Here is a 20231-nt window from a genome sequence, read left to right on the forward strand (position 1 = left end):
CAGCTTACAGTATATAATAGAGTTCATTTATTTTCCCCTCAAAAAAACTCAAAATGTAGCCATTAATATCTAAACCCCTGGCAACAGAAGTGAGTACACCCCTTAGAAACTACGTACATCCCTAAATGTCCAAATTGAGTACTGCTTGTCATTTTCCCTCCAAAATGTCATGTGACTCGTTACAGGAGTGCTGTCAGCATTGCTGCAGTGATTGAAGTGGTGGGGGGTCAGCCTGTTAGTGCTCAGACCATATGCCGCACTCTACATCAAATTGGTGTGCATGGCTGTCACCCCAGGAGGAAGCCTCTTCTGAAGACAGTACACAAGAAAGCCCACGCGTCTCATCAGACCATAGGACATGGTTCCAGTAATCCATGTGCTTTGTTGACATGTCTTCAGCAAACTGTTTGCGGGCTTTCTTGTGTAACGAGTCACATGACATTTTGGAGGGAAAATGACAAGCAGTACTCAATTTGGACATTTAGGGGTGTACGCAGTTCCCATGCGGTGTACTCACTTTTGTTGCCAGGGGTTTAGATACTAATGGCTATATTTTGAGTTATTTTGAGGGGAAAGTAAATTAACTCTATTATATAAGCTGCACACAGACTACTTTTCATTGTGTCAAAGTGTCATTTTGTCAGTGTTGTCCCATGAAAAGATATACTTAAACATCTGCAGAAATGCGAGGGGTGTACTCACTTTTGTGATACACTGTAGTAAGAAAAAAGAAATCCTCAAAGGTCAGGTTGGAAAGATGCATAAAAAAAAATCGTGATCATCGTTAATACCTTGATAATCATTTAATCGAATCTTAGCACCCTGAATCGTAATCGAATCGAATCGTGGGGTGCCTTAGAGGGCGCACTCCCACTGGTATGTGGTACCAGGACCTGCAATGTCCCATTCACAAAATTTGTCTGAGTAAATTACTCACTTCCTTTATACCACTCATCCAGACCACCATAATTCATATTTGCTTTCCCAACAACTTGTTAAAAACATTGAGAGTGTTCTGAGTGTTCCTTTTATCAAACAAAATATATGTTAATTTACTCTGCCACAAACATCACAATTTTGTTTCCAAAAGGACAAAGCAAGTGTTGTAAAACTCCAAGTGAGTGTTCAACCAAGCAGCTGCTTTCTCTCCCTGTTCCCTGCATTTGCTTTGTATCCTTTTTCAAGCACTAGCAAATTACTTCCACATCCCCGTGAGTGGAGTGGCCGCCTGCTTCAATGTAGCCTGTCTTACATGCCTTAGCCTCATTTATAAAATACAGGAATGGCTGGAAGAGGGAGTCAGCATGAAAGGATACTTACATGTACCACGTATGCTTCTGGATCTGTTCTAGCTGGAAAACAAAAAAGGAGATAGACAGCAGGTGAGAATCCATTGTATAATGACTTTCTTTTAAAATAACCTTTAAATTGCATTTGTTTTTGAAACAAAATCAAGTTGGTGACTGCTGGGTAAATAATGAAAAGAAAATCAAATTGAGGTGAAGGCTGTATGGCCTCAATAAACTCAGTGTACTAATAGAAGTGTGATTGGGCCACATAAAGGATGATTGAAATGCACAAGGATAAAATGAGGTTCTCAAATATTAATAGAGTGAATGGAAGAATGAAAAATAAAAAGGGAACGACGAAGAGGATGTGCTGACATGGAGAAGAGAAAGCGCGAGAGAGCGATGATAACTCGGAGCTATAAACAGAATATTATCTCCGTCATACACACTGCTGACCCGGACAAGCCCGCCAGGTCTAAAGGGAATCTCCAGTTCTTATTCTCTTTGCGGCTCACACATATACTTCCTTATTACAATTTTAATGTGCTTCCATGGCAACACTATCAACACAAGCCTTTTTATACAAGCCCTCTTCCAGACTGAGAGAGAAAGTGTCAGTTAAAGGGCAACAAAATGACTGTACTGTGCTTCCACTTGCCACACAGGCAAACAGGATCAATCTATCTGCTGGGACTTGAATGCACTCCTGCTGCTACTGAGGATTCATGCAGGCGACATATAGTGGTCCTAACTATTACCATTCATTCAGAGGCATTTTCTCAGCTGTGCCTCTCTGTCTGGATAATTCCGCAATCCCAGAGGAGCATCCTCTGCTTTGCTCCCATGTCATATTGGTTCAATGGCGAGCTGGGAGGTCGGTGGCTAAATTTGCTCCCACAGAGGTCACCACATTGGTCAAATTATTGACACTGTGCCAGTCTGATACAAGCAAGAATGTGATCTAGTCTTCTTTTTTTATTACTGAAGGGCTGCAGGCTAGGGAGCAATATCAGAGCCGGGCTGAAAGAGAGGTATGAAGTTCAAAACCTCATCCTTCAGTCAATGGATGTGACATCTCCAATAGCTGACACTTTAAATGGATGTAAATTGATGTGTTACAACTGGCCCTTCAAAGTGTGCATTCTTTTGTGTGTTTGTCAGACTAATTCAGGTGTAAGCTTTTATTAAACAATGTTATTCATTAGCGCTTGTGAAGCCTTTTTTAAGCGTAAAAAAAAATAAAATAAAATATGATGTTTAGAAAAATGCTTGAAAAATGTTCAGTTACTAGAAAAATATTGTATATTAAAATACTGGATCTTCTGGACTACGCTTTTTATTTTTTCATTGATTGGCTGAGCTTGTGACGTATGCTCTGGAGCTGAACTTGTTTGTTGCCCCCCAACACACACACAGAAACTGACAGCCAAGACAAGGGTGTGCTCGTCGCATCCTCTATTTTCTGAGTTGGCAGAGATGTTCAGAAGTGATACTGAAAATTAAGACTAAAGATTTAGGAAGTGATTTGGAAGTTGATAAACATTTGTTGAAGCTATAGTTATCTGAATAATTTAATGTTACGTGAAACAGACACCTATTTAGCCTTCTGTTCTCCATTTAATTGCTATCAATATAATTTTGAGTTTTTAGTCACCGATAACATAAAATTACCCACAAAATACATATTATACACCAGCTCAACCTATGTTATTTTTTCCCCCATTCATTGTGTTTTTTTGGGTGCATTATTGGTTGTTGTTAATCAAAAAAGTTATATATTAAACTAGGGCAGTCAAAATTATCGCGTTATTGCGGTAATTAATTTTTTAAATTAATCACGTTAAAATATCTGACGCAATTAACGCACATGCCCCGCTCAGACAGATTACAATGACAGCACAGTGTCATGTCTACTTGTTACTTGTGTTTTTTGGTGTATTGTCGCCCTCTGCTGGCGCTTGGGTGCGACTGATTTTATGGGTTTCAGCACCATGAGCATTGTGTAATTATCGACATCAACAATGGCGGGCTACTAGTTTATTTTTTGATTGAAAATTTTACAAATTTTATTAAAATGAAAACATTAAGAGGGGTTTTAATATAAAATTTGTATAACTTGAACTAAGATTTATCTTTTAAGAACTACAAGTCTTTCTATCCATGGATCGCTTTAACAGAAGGTTAACGTTAATGCCATCTTGTTGATTTATTGTTATAATAAACAAATACAGTACTTATGTACAGTATGTTGAATGTACATACAGTGCCTTGCAAAAGTATTCGGCCCCCTTGAACCTTGCAACCTTTCGCCACATTTCAGGCTTCAAACATAAAGATATAAAATTTTAATTTTTTTGTCAAGAATCAACAACAAGTGGGACACAATCGTGAAGTGGAACAAAATTAATTGGATAATTTAATCTTTTTTAACAAATAAAAAACTGAAAAGTGGGGCGTGCAATATTATTCGGCGTTAATACTTTGTAGCGCCACCTTTTGCACCAATTACAGCTGCAAGTCGCTTGGGGTATGTTTCATCAGTTTTGCACATCGAGAGACTGACATTCTTGCCCATTCTTCCTTGCAAAACAGCTCGAGCTCAGCGAGGTTGGATGGAGAGTGTTTGTGAACAGCAGTCTTCAGCTCTTTCCACAGATTCTCGATTGGATTCAGATCTGGACTTTGACTTGGCCATTCTAACACCTGGATACGTTTATTTTTGAACCATTCCATTGTAGATTTGGCTTTATGTTTTGGATCATTGTCCTGTTGGAAAATAAATCTCCGTCCCAGTCTCAGGTCTTGTGCAGATACCAACAGGTTTTCTTCCAGAATGTTCCTGTATTTGGCTGCATCCATCTTCCCGTCAATTTTAACCATCTTCCCTGTCCCTGCTGAAGAAAAGCAGGCCCAAACCATGATGCTGCCACCACCATGTTTGACAGTGGGGATGGTGTGTTCAGGGTGATGAGCTGTGTTGCTTTTACGCCAAACATATCGTTTTGCATTGTGGCCATAAAGTTCAATTTTGGTTTCATCTGATCAGAGCACCTTCTTCCACATGTTTGGTGTGTCTCCCAGGTGGCTTGTGGCAAACTTTAAACGAGACTTTTTATGGATATCTTTGAGAAATGGCTTTCTTCTTGCCACTCTTCCATAAAGGCCAGATTTGTGCAGTGTACGACTGATTGTTGTCCTATGGACAGACTCTCCCACCTCAGCTGTAGATCTCTGCAGTTCATCCAGAGTGATCATGGGCCTCTTGGCTGCATCTCTGATCAGTTTTCTCCTTGTTTGAGAAGAAAGTTTGGAAGGACTGCTGGGTCTTGGTAGATTTGCAGTGGTCTGATGCTCCTTCCATTTCAATATGATGGCTTGCACAGTGCTCCTTGAGATGTTTAAAGCTTGGGAAATCTTTTTGTATCCAAATCTGGCTTTAAACTTCTCCACAACAGTATCTCGGACCTGCCTGGTGTGTTCCTTGGTTTTCATAATGCTCTCTGCACTTTAAACAGAACCCTGAGACTATCACAGAGCAGGTGCATTTACGTATACGAAGACTTGATTACACACAGGTGGATTCTATTTATCATCATCGGTCATTTAGGACAACATTGGATCATTCAGAGATCCTCACTGAACTTCTGGAGTGAGTTTGCTGCACTGAAAGTAAAGGGGCCGAATAATATTGCACGTCCCACTTTTCAGTTTTTTATTTGTTAAAAAAGTTTAAATTATCCAATAAATGTTGTTCCACTTCACGATTGTGTCCCACTTGTTGTTGATTCTTGACAAAAAAATTAAATTTCATATCTTTATGTTTGAAGCTTGAAATGTGGCGAAAGGTTGCAAGATTCAAGGGGGCCGAATACTTTTGCAAGGCACTGTATGTTAGGGCCTCTGCCCCTCCTTCCTAATTACAGGTCAGACGGGTAGAGCGACCGCAGGTGTGAGCAGTTACAATCAGCCAGCTTTAAAAGACCAGCGGACGCGCCATCACGTCGCCAGATCAACTCGTCTAGTCCTGCTGTCAGTTGTATCCCGCCTTACATTTTTGTCTTCTATTCTCGGCTCACGATTTTTGCTTTGGTCCCAGGACCTGTTTACGCACGCCCCTTGTTGGATCTCCACGCCTGATCCCCCCCCCCCGAGCTTTGCCTGCCTCTCGTCGGTCAGGATCTCGCAAGCAACGCTCGAACAATAAACAAAAACATTTGGTTTTCACAGCCTGTTGGTCCCGTTGTCTGCTTTGGGATCCTCTCCCATCCACGAACCCTAACACATATCCGTCTTGTGTCTTATCTTTCAATTCCAACAATAATTTACAGAAAAATATGGCATATTTTATAGATGGTTTGAATTGCAATTATTTACGATTAATTAATTTTTAAAGCTGTGATTAACTCGATTAAAAATTTTAATCGTTTGACAGCCAATATATTAAACATTCCATATTACTCTCAGAAATTGTATTGCCTTCATCAAATCAATGAATGGATGTGCCAGAATTTTCTACAGTTGAATGTGCAGAAGACAGAAGTGATCATTTTTGGGCCAAAAAAGGAAAGGTCAAAGATAAGCAGGCACCTTAGCACAATGTCACTTACAGCTACAAATCAAGTCAGAAACCTTGGTGTAATTATTGACTCAGACCTAAAATTTGATAGCCAAGTTCGTCACTAAATCTGATTATTACCACCTAAAAAATATAGCCAGAATTATATATTATTATATAGCTTCTGACTCAAAAAGACATGGAAAAACTTATGCATGCATTCATTTTCATCAGATTGGACTATTGCAACAGTACATTTACAGGTCTTGATAAAAAATCAGTCAGGAAGCTGCAGCTAGTACAGAATGCTTCAGCCAGAGTCCTCACAAATACAAGGAAACTGGACCACATTACACCGATTTTGAAATCATTACACTGGCTTCCAGTGAGTCAAAGGATAGACTATAAAATACTACTGCTCGTCTACAAAACATTTAATGGCCTTGGACCAAAATACATGCTTGATTTGTTGGATTCCTATGAAACATCTAGACCCCTAAGGTCGTCTGGAACCGGTTTCCTGAATGTTCCAAGAACAAGGACAAAGCAGGGTGATGCAGCATTTAGTTATTATGCTCCTCACCTCTGGAACAAGTTACCTGAAGGTCTGAAGTATGCTCAAACTGTTAGCTCCTTTAAATCAGGGCTAAAAACGCTTTTGTTTAGCACTGCATATCCATAACTGTCTATTTATTTCAATCTATTTGCTTTCTATTCCTCTTGTGCATTATTATTATTATTATTATTTTTATTTATTTTTCATTATCATTATTATTATTATTTTTTTTTTATTCTATTCACAATTAAATGCGATTTTTATGTATATTTCCTATTTCGATTGTCTTTGTTTTTACGTCCTATTGATTTTATTGTGATTTTTATGATCTCCATGTGATGTAAAGCACTTTGAATTGCCTTGTGTTGAATTATGCTATATAAATAAATTTGCCTTGCCTTACAGTACTTTATTACACCCTGCTGAAAAAGAGCTCTGCACATTTCTGACAAGCAAATATAAGGCTTTTAAGACCTTTTAAAGACTTCTGAGTATAAAAAATAAGACCGCTACCGTGGAATAAATAAAGTACGTATAGTAAAAAAAAAAAAAAAAAAAAAAAAAAAAAACCCACACACACACACTCCACCACACACAATTTCCCAAATTCCCAACTTGATGTCTTTTCAACATAGTTTGCATCGCGCTTCATATTCCGACGTTTTTAACAACCAGTTCATTAAACTTCTCGGTTCATGTTCAAGTATGCATAGACAGTAAAAGAAATGTAAAGAAATGCACATATGCCTGTCCCAACCATTTCATCTGTTCTCTACTCTGGTTCAACAACATGGCTAAAAGGACACACTGCCCCCTGCGGTGTGATTCCCGCACTATTAGACAAGGCTGATGGAGCCTCTCTTTTTTTATGGAATCTTGATAATGAGGCTGGCTAAATAAATATCGTTAGCGCGAAAAAAATCCATACATATGTTAGGCTACCCGGATGAAATTGAATACCTCCAATGTGAAATTTAATGCCATACCTTAAAAAAGCTAAATATAATGCTTATTAAGACCTTAAAAACCACATATTGTAAATAAGACCTTTTAAGACTTTTCAAGGATCTGCGGAGACCCTGTGGCAGCAAACTTATAGTACTTCTTACTTTTTTTTTTCTTAATTATGCTAAAATTTCCTGCGATGCCTAAGATGGAAAGGTTGAGTGTCTTTATTATGCAAATTTTGGGACTTGTTATTCAAAAAGTTATATATTTACACAGTGTATGTTATAATGTATAGTATAATGTTGTTACAACGTGCCATATAACGGCAAGTGAGATTTTAGCAGCTAACTGGCCTTTGGTTGCCGTCCAGTTAGGGTCATTAGTTAACGACTACTACATTAGGAAGTTGCTGGTTGGTCCTCGTACCCCCAAGCTCAAACCATGTCAAATATTAATACAGCGATTACAGAGTAAACACTACAAACTTTCTTTAAATAAAGGACTACTTACGTTTGATCATTGATAGGCATATAAAAAGTTCTCCTCAAGCACATTAGCTGCCCGTTAGCTGCACAACAACTGCAGCCGCCCTCCTCCGGGGAACGAACTGTAAATTGCTCTCCGCCGGGCGGGTTGCCGATCCGCGAAGACAATCGACAACCCAGTCGTCATGTCAAATAATCTGGGCTAGTTTTGTGTGAATTTCCGCTTCGAAGACTTTGAAACATCACTCGGTTCGGGTTAGCATGTCGGCTCGCTGTCACGCCTCTTGGTTTGTTTACATTCTCCGAAGCCGGGGAAGGGAAATGACATATGTCCGATTTAGGTGTCATAAAATATCGTTCGGGAGGTGCGACAGTAAAGGTGAAGTCGACAGTTTTGACCATTATGGAGTAATTTTGCCATGTCGTCCTGAATAAGTGCATTTTTATTATTTCATATTCCATTTAGCACAAGACTTATTTGTCATGACCATGCCATTTATTTAGCAATTGGGGAAAATACTTGGATAAAAAGAATATCCTGTAAAAATATTGGAGTAGAGAGACTGAAACAATGACATTTTGCGGCTCTCTTCGTCGCGATTACCTCGTTCTGAATAATTCCCCCTCAATGGGCTGAATAGTAAAACCGATGAGCCCATTCTCCCGGTGACGTCATCCACCTGTTGGGGACGCTCGAGCCCTATAATGGTAGGCGTGGCTAACCGGCAGATTAAAAGACTAATTTCGCATCATCTGCGCTTTGCTAAATTGTTGTATATAGTCGAATCGTCTCAAAATATGATTCTAATTCACATAATAATACTATTTAAGACTTTTTTTCTCCTGTTGTATGCTCTTTAAAGCAGTGTTTATCTGTTAAACCAACCTTATATGATATTATTATGTTTATTTATTTCCTTAAGGTACATTCTTCTTGTATGCATCCAAAAAAAACCAAAAAAAAAACAAGCTGAAAGCGCACGGTGTAGGTTATTTTGGCAGAACATCGGGTCACGTCCTAGTATAATGTCCGGGATTTAACCCAGACACGGCATGTATGAAAGCAGCCGGTTAATTCCCGGGTCACAGCACGAAGGCTGACGTAAATATCGTGGCGGGCTGATTGTCATTTCTTCTTTCTTCACAGTAAGATGAAAATCGGTTAACAAACATCGCAATTATCAACATGGCAAACGAGAAAATCAAACAGAAAACAGCTAAATTATATAGCTACTGGATTTTAGAGCCGAGGAAGCGACAGTCCATCGTCCATTTTTGGAAATGTTTTATTTTATTGCCGATGCCGACCAAAAATAATGTAATGTGCAATTGTGCAGGTTATAAAATCCTGTCCCCCGCCCTCCCTGTCCAGAGAGTGCCGAGTAGCAAACATTGGGCAAGTCCTAAAGTGTCCAACCCGAGTAATTCCCGGTATGTCTGAAAGCCATGAAACAAGTAAATCCCCTGTCACATTACACGGGAATTTAGCTGGATATAAGTAGGAAAATGGCGGACGAGAGCCGGCATCGTAAGTCGGGTAGGTCGTAACTTACTTATGCAGCCATATGACAGATTTAAATCAAGAAACAAATCAGTATGCAGTAAGTACATCTGAGCATAAAGAATCTTGTTTGACAATTTGGGGGAAAACAGAAAAATACGATGTGTATTAGTAGAGAAAAAAATGTCAATAAAATCGAATATTTCCAGGGATTACAAAAAAGCTGAGAGCAGACATTTTTAAATGCCAGAAATGTTTAAGGTAATCAAATGCGAGCATTTTAGATAGTCCGCCATTGGTTGTGACATCAGTTATATTTACCGTTTCCTAGACGACTGCAATGGCGCTGCTCTTAACATGTGAGCTGTCACTTAAATAGTCATATTTATACATATTGTGCTCGAAAAAAAAAAGGAGAATGTTATGAATTTTGTCCTAATCCTGGAGGTTGGTCTATGTTCACGTATTTTGGCTGGTAACATATATATTTTTCTGCTTTTGTTTCCTGCCATGGCCAAAGGGGCCACAACAATGAGGCTGGAGAGCCGCATGTAGCCCTGGAGCCGCAGGCTGCCTAGCCCTGGTGTAGATGAATAGGAATGGAATTACCAATCAGTGCATGTGCGCTATCTTTTATCGGGTATTTATTGGGCCAGAGCTAGAAGTGGACGAGCAGCAGGAAGCCCTAACTCACACATCAACCTAAATATCATAGATAAGCTAGGTTTTCAAGGAGTTTTTGATTCATTTTTAACAGGACACACGGAGCAACCATGTAGCAAGTGGTTTGAAGGTTGTGATCACATAAAAACAAACAAAAAAATCACTATAGATGCCATTTTATTGCATTCTACAGTATATTTCTATCCTAGCCAATGAGCTTGCCCCGTGAGGATATGATTTGTGTGTGTGATTATAAACTGATCTTTGATATGATAAACTAGCCTAGTCTCCTGATTAATGCGGGATTGCCTGATGTCTGTGAGTCAGAAGTAACGATGAGAACAGCACCGACTCTCACATGCATGAAAGCTTTCATTTAGCATAAATTCTTAAGCCAAACTACACAATGTGTGTAAAAGGATTGGAGCTCCTGACCTTTATACATGATCAGCAGTTAAATCATGTCAAATGTATTTATACAGTATAGTCCTAATAACAACAAATCTACCTCACGATTTGATAACGATTCAGAGGCTACAATTCGATAAAAAAATCGATTATTGCAAAAATCCTCCCAGGCTAAAACAAACTACTATTTCAGTATCAAGTTAACAGTTCAAAACAGTAAATAAAATACTCAAGACCCTATTCCTTATCAGCAGCTTTAACCTACATTTATTTAATTTAATGTTGTGAATCAACCATTAAAGTTGTTAAAATTGCTCCCGTTATTCCATAATTTCCCTTCTGTCTACTTTCGACATGTGAAAGTTTTAAAACTGTTTCATCATTTAAAGATAAGATTCAAGTCAAGATTTTGCCAATTTAGGAGTATTTTAGATGAAAAGTTAATAAGCTTAGCTACAACAGAGCCTTCCAGAGAAGTCTACTGCTTTAAGATAGCGGCTGTTTACTAATGCCTGTGAAGGGAATGGGTAAATTTCTCGCAGACACCATATAACTGTCTACATTAGTCTAACACATTTCTTGTAGAAAAGCAGTTAGGGAGATGATACTACATGCCATTTGAGACAGTAAAGTTGACCGGCTTATCAGCCCTCGCCTGATAAGCGAAGAAAAAAAAGTCATCAAGTCCCCACTGGGGTCAGAACGTAGGAGATGGTAGTTTCTCGTAGGCACTGTCTCAATGTTTGCATTACTCTAACACACGTAATATAATCAATCAGGGAATAGTTTAGTAGTAGTTAGTAATAGTTTTTTATACTTACTGTAGGACTGTTTGTATTACTCTAACACACCTAATATAAAATGAATAGCACTTACAACATAGTTTAATGTAAAGAAGCAGAATAGAGGGCATAACAGATACACAAAGCCATCTTATCACAGAAGCCCAACGTGACGTCATGAGCAAGATTGACGGACCAATTCTCGCAATCAGTTCTCCCGGGCACTCCAGGACAAAGAGCAGGGCGCTCTGTCCTAAAACAGGTAGCATCAGAGAACACCCTCGCCCAACCAGGATAACAAGTTGATAGCCAAAACCTGCCACAGAGGGATGATCCCAAGACAACACCCCAGCACGCCTTCGGCCCGGCCCACTCCACAGCAGCTTTCAAAAAGACTGAACATTGAGACAACAAGGCTGTTTCTATGTGGCCGTTGTTTTGCCGACCCTTGATCTAGCATTGTCTCTCCGTCGTCTTTTTTTTGCCTTGTTTTTGACCATTGTCGACGAATAAATTGTCAACCTGTTTTCGGTGAGCCATCTTCAAACTTTTGGAACTTGGAGTCAGTGTAAAGGGTTAACACCGGAGTGAACGCGCAAAATATTGGCCCCTCCTGGTTGACTTGTGGGAGCGGTGCCAGCGGAGCACCATTTCCGTTCGGTTGTCGCTGTTTCCGCGGCTTGGACGGGGGGCCAAATTCCTTCACCTGGAAGTCTGTCATTTCACATTTAGTTCTCTATACATGTTCTAACTCCACCGTCGTCTGTCATTTCGCATCTAGTTCCATATATATGTGATATCTACGGTAGCATTATGTGGCCGTATGTTTCTAGCAACTAGCAACTACGCGTTTTTTTGTCGCGGCTGTCGGCCGCAGTCAAGTATTATTGTTTTTTTATCTAGCGGCATGAGTTGAACATGATATATACTCCCGGTCCGTTCCTCATTGCGTCCTGAAGACCACGCTGACTGTATTTTAGTTCCGCTTTACCTGGTATCGGAATATGGATGTTTGTGAATTGTTGTCGGATCTTCCATGGCTGAATCGCGAATAATCTAAGAATTAAATTTCGTACGCCACTACTATACAGTGACATCACAAAACAACTTGAAAGTCCATTCCATTTGATGAGACACCACAAGCAGTTAGACCAGTAAAGACACTGTTGGCCCTTATACTGCAACTGCTGATTGACTCGTTCATTAACCTTTTGTCAATCATTGATGCCACTAGACGTCCAGTCCTTTTGAACTAGGAGGGCTAACAGTGATTTTTCAGCCCTCCTTGTTCAAATGGATTGGACATCATTGTCAAAAGTAGTTGAATATGATCATTTACTGCCAGCCCTTCCCATTTCATATGGATTCGACGCCTATCTCATTCGAACTGTATAAATGAAAAAGAGTGTTCTAGCACTAGTGTGGTGTGAGCAAAGCAGTCGTTTTGCTTTCAATGCCCGGTGACTTTGATTCTCCTGTACTGTTAATGTCATCCTTTGGGTTGTCATTCTGACTACCTCCCGTTGCGATTCGTGCACTAACAACAGAACATTCCATCGAGTCAGGCTATTTGACTTTCTGCGAGGTCACAACACATCCCTGGAGCTGTTTAAACCTCTTGTGCACGAGAGAGATGGGCTGGGAGGGGGGACAGGTAGCATATTCTCTCACAGTGGCTCAGTCTGTATGCAGCGCTCTGTAGGGCACTCGCTGACATAACTAAAAGGACCTGAGGGTGACCTGTCCTTGCCCAACACAGGCAACTAAAAAACTTTTTAGTGCCATCACCGCATGCAAAAGAGGTGGAAACTTTAAAGGGAACCGCAGCGATAGTCACTTAACTCTTTGACTGCCACCTATGGTGACAGATATAAAATCCATTGAACCACATGGATTGGATGTCAATGGCTGCCAAAGAGTAAACTCGTCAGTAGGGTTGCCATGATTATTTGATGAACTGATGATGAAATTAAAATTCTGATAGTTGATGAAAATAAGCATATTCTCTGCAACAAGATTTGGGACAAGTGACCACGGCGACTGCAGCTAGCTTACTCTGGAGCACGGTAACGAGACTTGCTAGCAAAACGGCCTGTCAGCTAAAGCGCTTGACAGCGTGGGAACTCCACTTCTTGCCCGATAGACACTGAATAACTCGGCGTGGCCCATTTTGCATTAAAATGCCGCCGAAAAAAGTCCCGTCAATGGATGAAATTGAGGAGATCAAACAGTCTCTCAACTTCATAACGGAGGAACTCAGTGCTGTTCGGCAACAGCAGAAAACTATTATGGATTTGGTCGGGGAAGTAATGCAGCTGAGAATACAGAATGCTGAGAAAGACAAGCGTATTCAACATCTGGAAAGCCGTGTCGCGGACCTTGAACAGTACACCAGAATGAATGACGTTATTGTGACTGGTCTTAAAATCAAACCGAGGTTGTAGGCGCGGGCGGCGGCAGCGGAGAGCGCAGGGGGAGAGCCCGCTGAGCTAGATAATAGCTCCACGGAGAAACAGGTGGCTGAATTCCTATGGTCCAAAGGGATCGAACTGGACCACAATAACATCGAGGCCTGGCACCCTCTGCCCAGGAGAAAAGATGGTGAGAAGCCAGCTGTACTACTTCGGTTCACATACAGAAAATACAAAATCGCCCTATTGAAACAAGGAAGAAAGCTGAAGGGAACGGATGTCTTCGTCAATGAGCACCAAACCAAACATAACTCGGATATAGCCTGGAAAGCGCGACAACTTAAAAAACAGAGGAAAATACAAAACACGTGGACTTCAAGTTGCAAAGTATATATAAAATTGAACGGGACCCCCGAAGAAGCAAGAGTAATCTGCATACGAAATATCACTGAACTGGAGAAATATTCATAAACGTCAACGGATTGCAGTGTCAACATAGGATGGAGCTGATCAAGACTGGACTGGATACGGAGGTAGCAAACGTAACACAACCATGACTTCACAATTGGCCAGAACTTATTATGGATCGGGGGATAGGAACCAACTAACACAGATAATATGCAACAGCGGGGAACAGAAACTGAAAAGTTTTGAGTACATTGACCACCACAATTTGGATTTAGAACAGGACATAGATCCGGACAGTAATTTTTTCTCTTCCATTGACAAAAACTGCTGCTATTATACAGATGAACAATATAACAAGGTCATTAAACATATGGGAAAGTTATCAATTATTCATTTCAACAGTAGAAGCTTGTATGCAAATTTCAAGAAAATTAAGGACTATTTGAATACTTTTACAGAACATTTCGATATTATTGCAATTTCAGAAACATGGATTAATACTGAAAAAGGAACAGACTTTCAAATGGAGGGATATGAATTCATATATAAAAACAGAAAAAACAAAGGTGGTGGAGGAGTGGCTATATACATTGATGAAGCATTAGACTTCAAAGTTATTGAACAAATGACAACTGTGGTGGATAATGCTCTTGAATGCTTATCTATTCAAATATGTAAGAATTCAAGAAATATTATTGTTAGCTGTATATACAGGACACCAGACTCAAATATTGCTGCTTTCAGTGAATGGATGGAAAGAATGTTTTCAAATATAGGTAGCAAAATGGTTTTTATATGTGCAGATTGGAACATTGATCTCTTAAATTCTAATAGTCACAAAGCTACAACTGACTTTATTGAAACAATGTACAGCATGAGTTTTTTTCCCAAGAATCACTAGGCCAAGTAGAATTACATCTACATCTGCTACGCTTATTGACAATATTTTCACAAACAATATTGATGATAAAGCAATTAGTGGATTATTGATAAATGATATAAGTGATCATCTCCCGGTCTTTACAATAAGCAATATAAAACTTGGAAGGAAAAAAGAGGAAAAAACAGAACGCAGACGAGTGAAGACGGAGGAATCCTTAAATTCGTTGAGAAATGAATTGATGGATCAAAACTGGGAAAACATATATAACGGCAACAATGTTAACCAAGCATATAATGAATTTCTAGAAATATTTATGCTATTATATGACAAACATTGCCCAATTAAGGAACACAATAAAAAACATGCCTATGGTAATTGCCCATGGATGTCAACGGGATTAAAAAATGCATGTAAAAAGAAGAATTATCTTTATAGAGATTTCATTAGAGAGAGGACTACAGAGTCTGAACAGAAATACAAGAAATATAAAAATAAGTTGACTAATATTATGAGAGCTACTAAGAGAGATTATTATGCACGGATATTAGAGGATAACAAACATAATATGAAAGGAACATGGAAGATACTAAAACATATCATAGGGAATAGTAATATGTACAACAGTCTGCCGAAATATTTTATTGATGAGGATGTAGAAAAGTACAACATGGATGAAGTTGCTAAAAAAATGAATAATTTTTTTGTTAATGTGGGTCCTAAACTAGCAGAAAATATACCTGATACCGGAAATTACGAAGAATATTTACCTGAAAGAAATCCTTGTTCTCTTTTTCTCAAACCTGTGACAGAGCAGGAACTAGTGGACATTGTTTTAAAATGTAAGAATAAATCTTCTACAGACTATAATGACATTGATATGTCATTAGTGAAAAAGACGATTGAGGCCATCTCAAAACCATTAACATACATATGTAATTTGTCGTTTCAGACTGGTAAGTTTCCAAATAAAATGAAGATAGCCAAGGTAATACCAATATTCAAAACTGGGAACAAGCATTCATTTACGAATTATAGACCTATATCTCTATTACCTCAATTTTCAAAAATATTTGAAAAACATTTCAACAATAGACTAGACTCATTCCTAGAAAAACACAACATCCTTGCTGAAAATCAGTATGGGTTTAGGTCAAGCAGGTCTACAACTCTGGCAATAATAGAAGCAATAGAATCAATAACAAATGCTATAGACCACAAGAAATATGCTGCTGGAGTATTTATAGACCTGAAGAAGGCATTTGATACAATTAATCATGAGATATTATTTAATAAACTCCAACGATATGGCATTAGAGGAATAGTGCTTGAATGGGTAAAAAGTTATTTTAGGGGGAGGCAGCAGTTTGTCAAATTAGGTAATAATTCCTCATCATGTTTGGATGTTGTGTGTGGTATCCCACAGGGGTCAGTATTGGGCCCCAAATTCTTTCTTTTGTATATAAATGATATGTGCAAGGTTTCCACGCTACTGCAGTTTGTGTTATTTGCTGATGACACAAATATTTTTCACTCAGGGGATAACATATTACAATTGCAGGGGGAAATAACAACAGAAATGAACAAATTAAAAATATGGTTTAGTAATAATAAATTATCATTAAATTTAGAGAAGACAAAACTAATATTATTTGGGAACTGTAAAAACGATGCACAGTTGAAGATAATAGTAGATGGGATAGAAATTGAGAGAGTACTTATTGATGAAAAACTTAACTGGAAACAACATATCAAACACATACAGGGCAAAATTTCGCGGAATATTGCAATAATAAATAAAGCAAAGTGGGTATTAGATTCCAAATCACTCCACACTCTATATGGTTCACTAGTCTCTCCTTACTTGCAATACAGTGCCGAAGTGTGGGGCAATAATTATAAAACTTCGCTATATTCAGTAAATGTACTGCAGAAAAGGGCATTACGGATAATACACAAAGCTGGTTATCAGGATCATACAAACACACTATTTCATAAGTCAAAATTGCTCAAGCTTTCAGATATCGTACACTACCAAACAGCACAAATAATGTTCAAAGCTGTAAGAAATTTATTACCTCAGAATATTCAGCAGTTGTTTACAAACTATGAAACAAGTTACAATTTACGGGGATCTAGGGACTTCAAAGAACCCAGATTTCGGACAACAAGGAAAAGTTTTTGCATATCAGTATGTGGGGTGAGACTACTGAAGAAATTTCATGTGGATTTAAAACAATGTATAAATATTGGACAATTTAAGAAACTGTATAAAGATATGATTTTCAAGAAATATAAGGATGATGGAAATATGGATAATAACTAGGGTGTTGTGGTTATTGGGATATGGGACAGTGCTGTCATTCATGTTTTCTTTTTTTTTTTGTGTATAGGTCATATGCAGGGTTATATGGTGAGATTGTATATGTGTTAAACAAGAATGTATATATTTAAATGTAAGGAATGGAACTGATATGTCAGGACTTAAGGACAAGGGGTGGGAGTAAATAAGTTTTTACTTCTTCTCACTCCTTTTCGAATACTCATATTTTGTTTTTTGTTTTTTTCATTATTGTCACCGATTATCGGTACCTATGTATTAAGTATTCGAAATAAACGTGTTCAAAAAAAAAAAAAGTGAACCACAGATAGAAAGACTTGTAGTTCTTAAAAGGTAAATAACTCTGAGTTAAAATAATTTGATCTTAAAGCCCCTCTTGATGTTTTCGTTTTCATACAATTTGTAAAATTAGTTTTGACTAGTAGATCTCCATTGTTGTTGACGTCCCAGGGCAGTGACGTCACTGGGTTACGCTGCCGGGCCTCCAGAGTATGACTATAGTGCATTGGTTTTTAACCTTGCTAAGGGCACCGAACCCCACAAGTTTCACATGTGGATTCACCGAACCCTTCGGAAGTAGATATGAAGCATTTTTTTCTTCAAATTCAAAACCGATACATCTAATCTAGCAAGCTAGTAATTTAGCAAATTCCTCTTCAAAATTCTTCTCATTTTGACAGCATGTTTTATAAACAGGTTAAAATTTGAGACCACGCTGGCCATTGGTTTGTTCATACCAAGTGCGAGTCAACCTTCCACTGAGCAAACCAGTTTCTCCGCCTATCAGATCGAGGACTAACAGTTAAAAGAAATTGATTAATTGGGAGCAAACCAGTCCAAAACCTGGTCGAAAAACCCACTTTGGCTAGATTTAATCAGCGTATGAAAATAGGGCTCTGTGTTTCTTTACCTTCGCCGAACTCCTTAGACTTATTTAGAACCCCTGAGGTTCGATTGAACCCAGGTTAAGAACCACTGCTCTAGTGCCATAAACATGTCATCTGTTCAGCCCTTTCCATTTGAACCCAAGAGGAACATTAATGAGCATGACAGCACAGTCGATTTTTCACAAAACGAGCAGCAAAAGCATAATGAACAGAAAGACGGAATGAGACGAGAGTATGACAAAACTCCCAAAATGTGCTACACCTGCGAAACGTCCTACAAGAGGGGAATTTGACACCCAAAGTACTACTGTGCGCTTTCAGCTTGTTTTGTTTAGTTGCATACAGCGAGAACATGCTCAAGATGCCTTAAGAAAATACTTAAACGTAGTAATCAAATAAAGTGGTTTAAAAAGGCGACATGAAAAATGTGGTCAACACATCAACAATTTGCTTTAAAGCTACCACAAGAAAATAGAACGCTTAAAAGTACGATAGGGAAACATATGCAAAAAGTATTCTGAGGCAATGAAAAGGTAATAAAAGGTTCGATAAAAACTAGGGCTGTCAAACGATTAAAAATTTTAATCGAGTTAATTACAGCTTAAAAATTAATTAATCGTAATTAATCGCAATTAATCGCAATTCAAACCATCTATAAAATATGCCATATTTTTCTGTAAATTATATATATATTCTGTAAAATAATTTGTTGGAATGGAAAGATAAGACACAAGATGGATATATACATTTAACATACGGTACATAAGGACTGTAGTGGGCATTTACCTCTACTGTCATTTAAATCTGTCTATGCTGTCCTCACTCCGAAGCGTCTACTTTTTCCAAAGCTAGACAGCTAGTGAACGACGCCTTAATAATCAGACTTCTTCCTTTTTCATCTGATTTATTAATAAAATGGCCTCAAACCATTGTCCTCTTTAGACCGTCGTAAAGCTACAAAAAAAAAAGTACACAAGCATTGCATTAGCAACAACGTTAGCTTAGCACGCTATACAGGTTCACTAAACATAAACAAAAAGCGGCTCATACAAAAAATATAACATTTCGCTTACTAACATAATATGTACATTCTTTACAACAACCATACTTACGGACAAATCTTGTCCAAGGATCATATAAGCACAACATTACAACGTAGGCGTCAGCCCGAGACGTCGTGCAGCCATATTGAACTGGCAAGAACGCAATAAACCATGTCGCAAAGCGACCACAAGAGTTCGCTGTTAGACAGCACAAAAAGCCTCGCTGTAAAAATTACCAAAAGGCAGAATACTGTCTGAGTGGAACATGTGCGTTAATTGCGTCAAATATTTTAACGTGATTAATTTAAAAAATTAATTACTGCGCGTTAACGCGATAATTTTGACAGCCCTAATAAAAACACAAATAGTAAGTACTCGCCGCTTTTAACCGATGTGTGTGTGTGTGTTGGACGTCTCGCCGCATAGGAAGGAATTGCAGAACACCGGTAATGTTCGTCTAGTGACAGTGACAAACTACGTCCATTGCGCACATAAAAGATGGCGCCCTCCGTAGGCCAAAACATGTATGAAATAGGGTTGTTCCGATCATGTTTTTTTGCTCCCGATCCGATCCCGATCGTTTTAGTTTGAGTATCTGCCGATCCCGATATTTCCCGATCCGATTGCTTTTTTTGCTCCCGATTCAATTCCAATCATTCCCGATAATTTTTCCCGATCATATACATTTTGGCAATGCATTATGAAAAAAAAATGAATAAAACTCGGACGAATATATACATTCAACATACAGTACATAAGTACTGTATTTGTTTATTATGACAATAAATCCTCAAGATGGCATTTACATTACTAACATTCTTTCTGTGAGAGGGATCCATGGATAGAAAGACTTGTGACTTTCTTTATTGTGACTAAATATTGCCATCTAGTGTATTTGTTGAGCTTTCAGTAAATGATACTGTAGCCATGCCCAAATGCATGATGGGAAGTGGAACCATGACTGTGCGTAGTGCTACCAATTGATATATCTTCTCTGCGTTGGGAAATAACATAAGGTGTTAAGAAAAAGATCAATTGTTACCTTTCTTCCCCACATTGCTTCCCATATTTCTA

The 20231-nt window shown here is 38.6% G+C and overlaps 1 protein-coding gene across 5 annotated transcripts in view; it reads right to left on the minus strand.

Annotated features, from left to right (window-relative positions):
• The window catches only part of LOC130915895 (serine/threonine-protein kinase BRSK2), a 358279-nt gene that overhangs the window by 52519 nt on the left and 285529 nt on the right, over window positions 1-20231 (minus strand). For all 5 annotated transcript variants that reach the window (XM_057836082.1, XM_057836083.1, XM_057836081.1 and 2 more), the window contains exon 9: window positions 1321-1352. In XM_057836082.1, coding sequence (XP_057692065.1) covers window positions 1321-1352 — 32 coding nt within the window. The remainder of the gene's footprint in view (window positions 1-1320; window positions 1353-20231) is intronic.

Source organism: Corythoichthys intestinalis, chromosome 5 (genome assembly GCF_030265065.1).
Source record: "Corythoichthys intestinalis isolate RoL2023-P3 chromosome 5, ASM3026506v1, whole genome shotgun sequence".
NCBI classification, from domain to species: Eukaryota; Metazoa; Chordata; class Actinopteri; order Syngnathiformes; family Syngnathidae; genus Corythoichthys; species Corythoichthys intestinalis.